At 45.6% G+C, this 1565-nt stretch overlaps 1 protein-coding gene across 1 annotated transcript in view; it reads right to left on the reverse strand.

The window, feature by feature from the left end:
* The window catches only part of EIF3L (eukaryotic translation initiation factor 3, subunit L), a 54801-nt gene that overhangs the window by 14352 nt on the left and 38884 nt on the right, over nucleotides 1–1565 (reverse strand). Inside the window, exon 10 of the mRNA XM_011978893.1 lies at nucleotides 350–504. Within this exon, the coding sequence (XP_011834283.1) occupies nucleotides 350–504 (155 nt within the window). The remainder of the gene's footprint in view (nucleotides 1–349; nucleotides 505–1565) is intronic.

The raw sequence follows: 1565 nt of genomic DNA on the forward strand, positions 1-1565 counted from the left end.
TGCCTGTAGTCCCAGCTACTCAGGAGGCTGAGGCAGGGGAATTGCTTGAACCCAGGAGAAGGAGGTTGCATTGAGTCGAGATGCGCCACTGCACTCCAGCCTGGCGACAGAGCAAGCTGCCATGATCACTCCATTTTGAAAACAGAATAAAAAACTGTCATTAACTATCAAAATCGTCCAGGTCCAGCTTTTTACCACAGCTGTTTGCCCAGTTTTAGTCTCAACTTTCAATGGCCTGAGGGAAGAGTCCTCTTTCCTCTCCTGGAAATTTGTCCTAAGAGATCAGAGTGGTTCTCTAGAAATACATATTCTGGCTCTGGCAAGAAGGGCCAGAGGCAACAGGCATCACCTTCTTGTTCAGTTCGATGTTCTCCAGCACCTTGATAGCCTGGTAGTAATCTCCTAACAGGGAGTGCAGGCGAAGGAGCCCCACCAGGCTGAAGTAACCAAGCATTTTGTAGAGGGAGTGCCGCCCATACTCCCCAGCCACACTCTCGGGGTCACCTGAAAAAGAGAGACACCATGAATACTCTGATAGGAGGCAGGTAAAGGCATGTATACCTGACCTCTGATTGTTACTCAGTAGGCATCTCACCTACTGCCAGCCTTGAAAGCTTCCCTCAATTGGGAATAACTTCAAAGGAATACCAAGAAACAGCAAAACCAATCTTATGCTAATCTTAAATTTACCAATATTTGCTTACAGGGTGGCAGTTCAGTCTGCTTATTTTTTTTTGGTCCCAACACATGAAAAGGCCCCTCTCATCAGTAAAATACATCCATGAACACTCCTCCTTTCAGAACGCACATGAGGTCAAAGCTATTTTCCTAATAACAACACTAAGATGCTACTTGCCCTTCCCACTAAGTTGAATTTTACATGATGCAAATGCTATGTGGGTAGAATTACTGTTAACTTAAGCATAAATCAGGTAGTGACACAAAATTGTACCGATAGTCACTGTATTGTTCCTTGCCATGCATTTGCACTAAAAGAACTAGTCCTTAGCCAGGCATGGTGGCTTGGACCTGTAATCCCAGCTACTTGGGAGGCTGAGGTGGGAGGATTTGCTTGAGCCCAGGTACCATATCTGAATAACCAGAGTTTGTATCAGTTTTTGTTGTTGTTATTTGTTTGTTTTGAGACACAGATCTATGGAAGTGCTACTGCATTTTGGCCTGGGTAACAGAGAGACTCTGTTCTTAAAAAAAGACAAAAAAAAGAAAGAAAATCCTTTTTTCATGGAGTATCATTTTTACTTGAAAGAACAACTGATACACAGCTGAGCTCAGCTCATGCCTGTAATCCCAGCACTTTGGGAGGCCGAGGTGGGCGTTATCACTTGAGGTCAGGAGTTTAAGCCCAGCCTGCCCAACATGGTGAACCCCGTCTCTACTAAAAATACAAAAATTAGCCGGGTGTGATGGTGCGCACCTGTAGTCCCAGCTATTGGGGAGGCTGAGGCAGAAGAATTGCTTGAACCCGGGACGTGGAGGTTGCAGTAGGCAGAGATTGTGCCACTGCACTCAAGCCTGGGCTACAGAGCAAGACTCTGCCTCAAAAA

This window comes from Mandrillus leucophaeus, unplaced genomic scaffold (genome assembly GCF_000951045.1).
Source record: "Mandrillus leucophaeus isolate KB7577 unplaced genomic scaffold, Mleu.le_1.0 Scaffold2, whole genome shotgun sequence".
NCBI lineage: Eukaryota > Metazoa > Chordata > Mammalia > Primates > Cercopithecidae > Mandrillus > Mandrillus leucophaeus.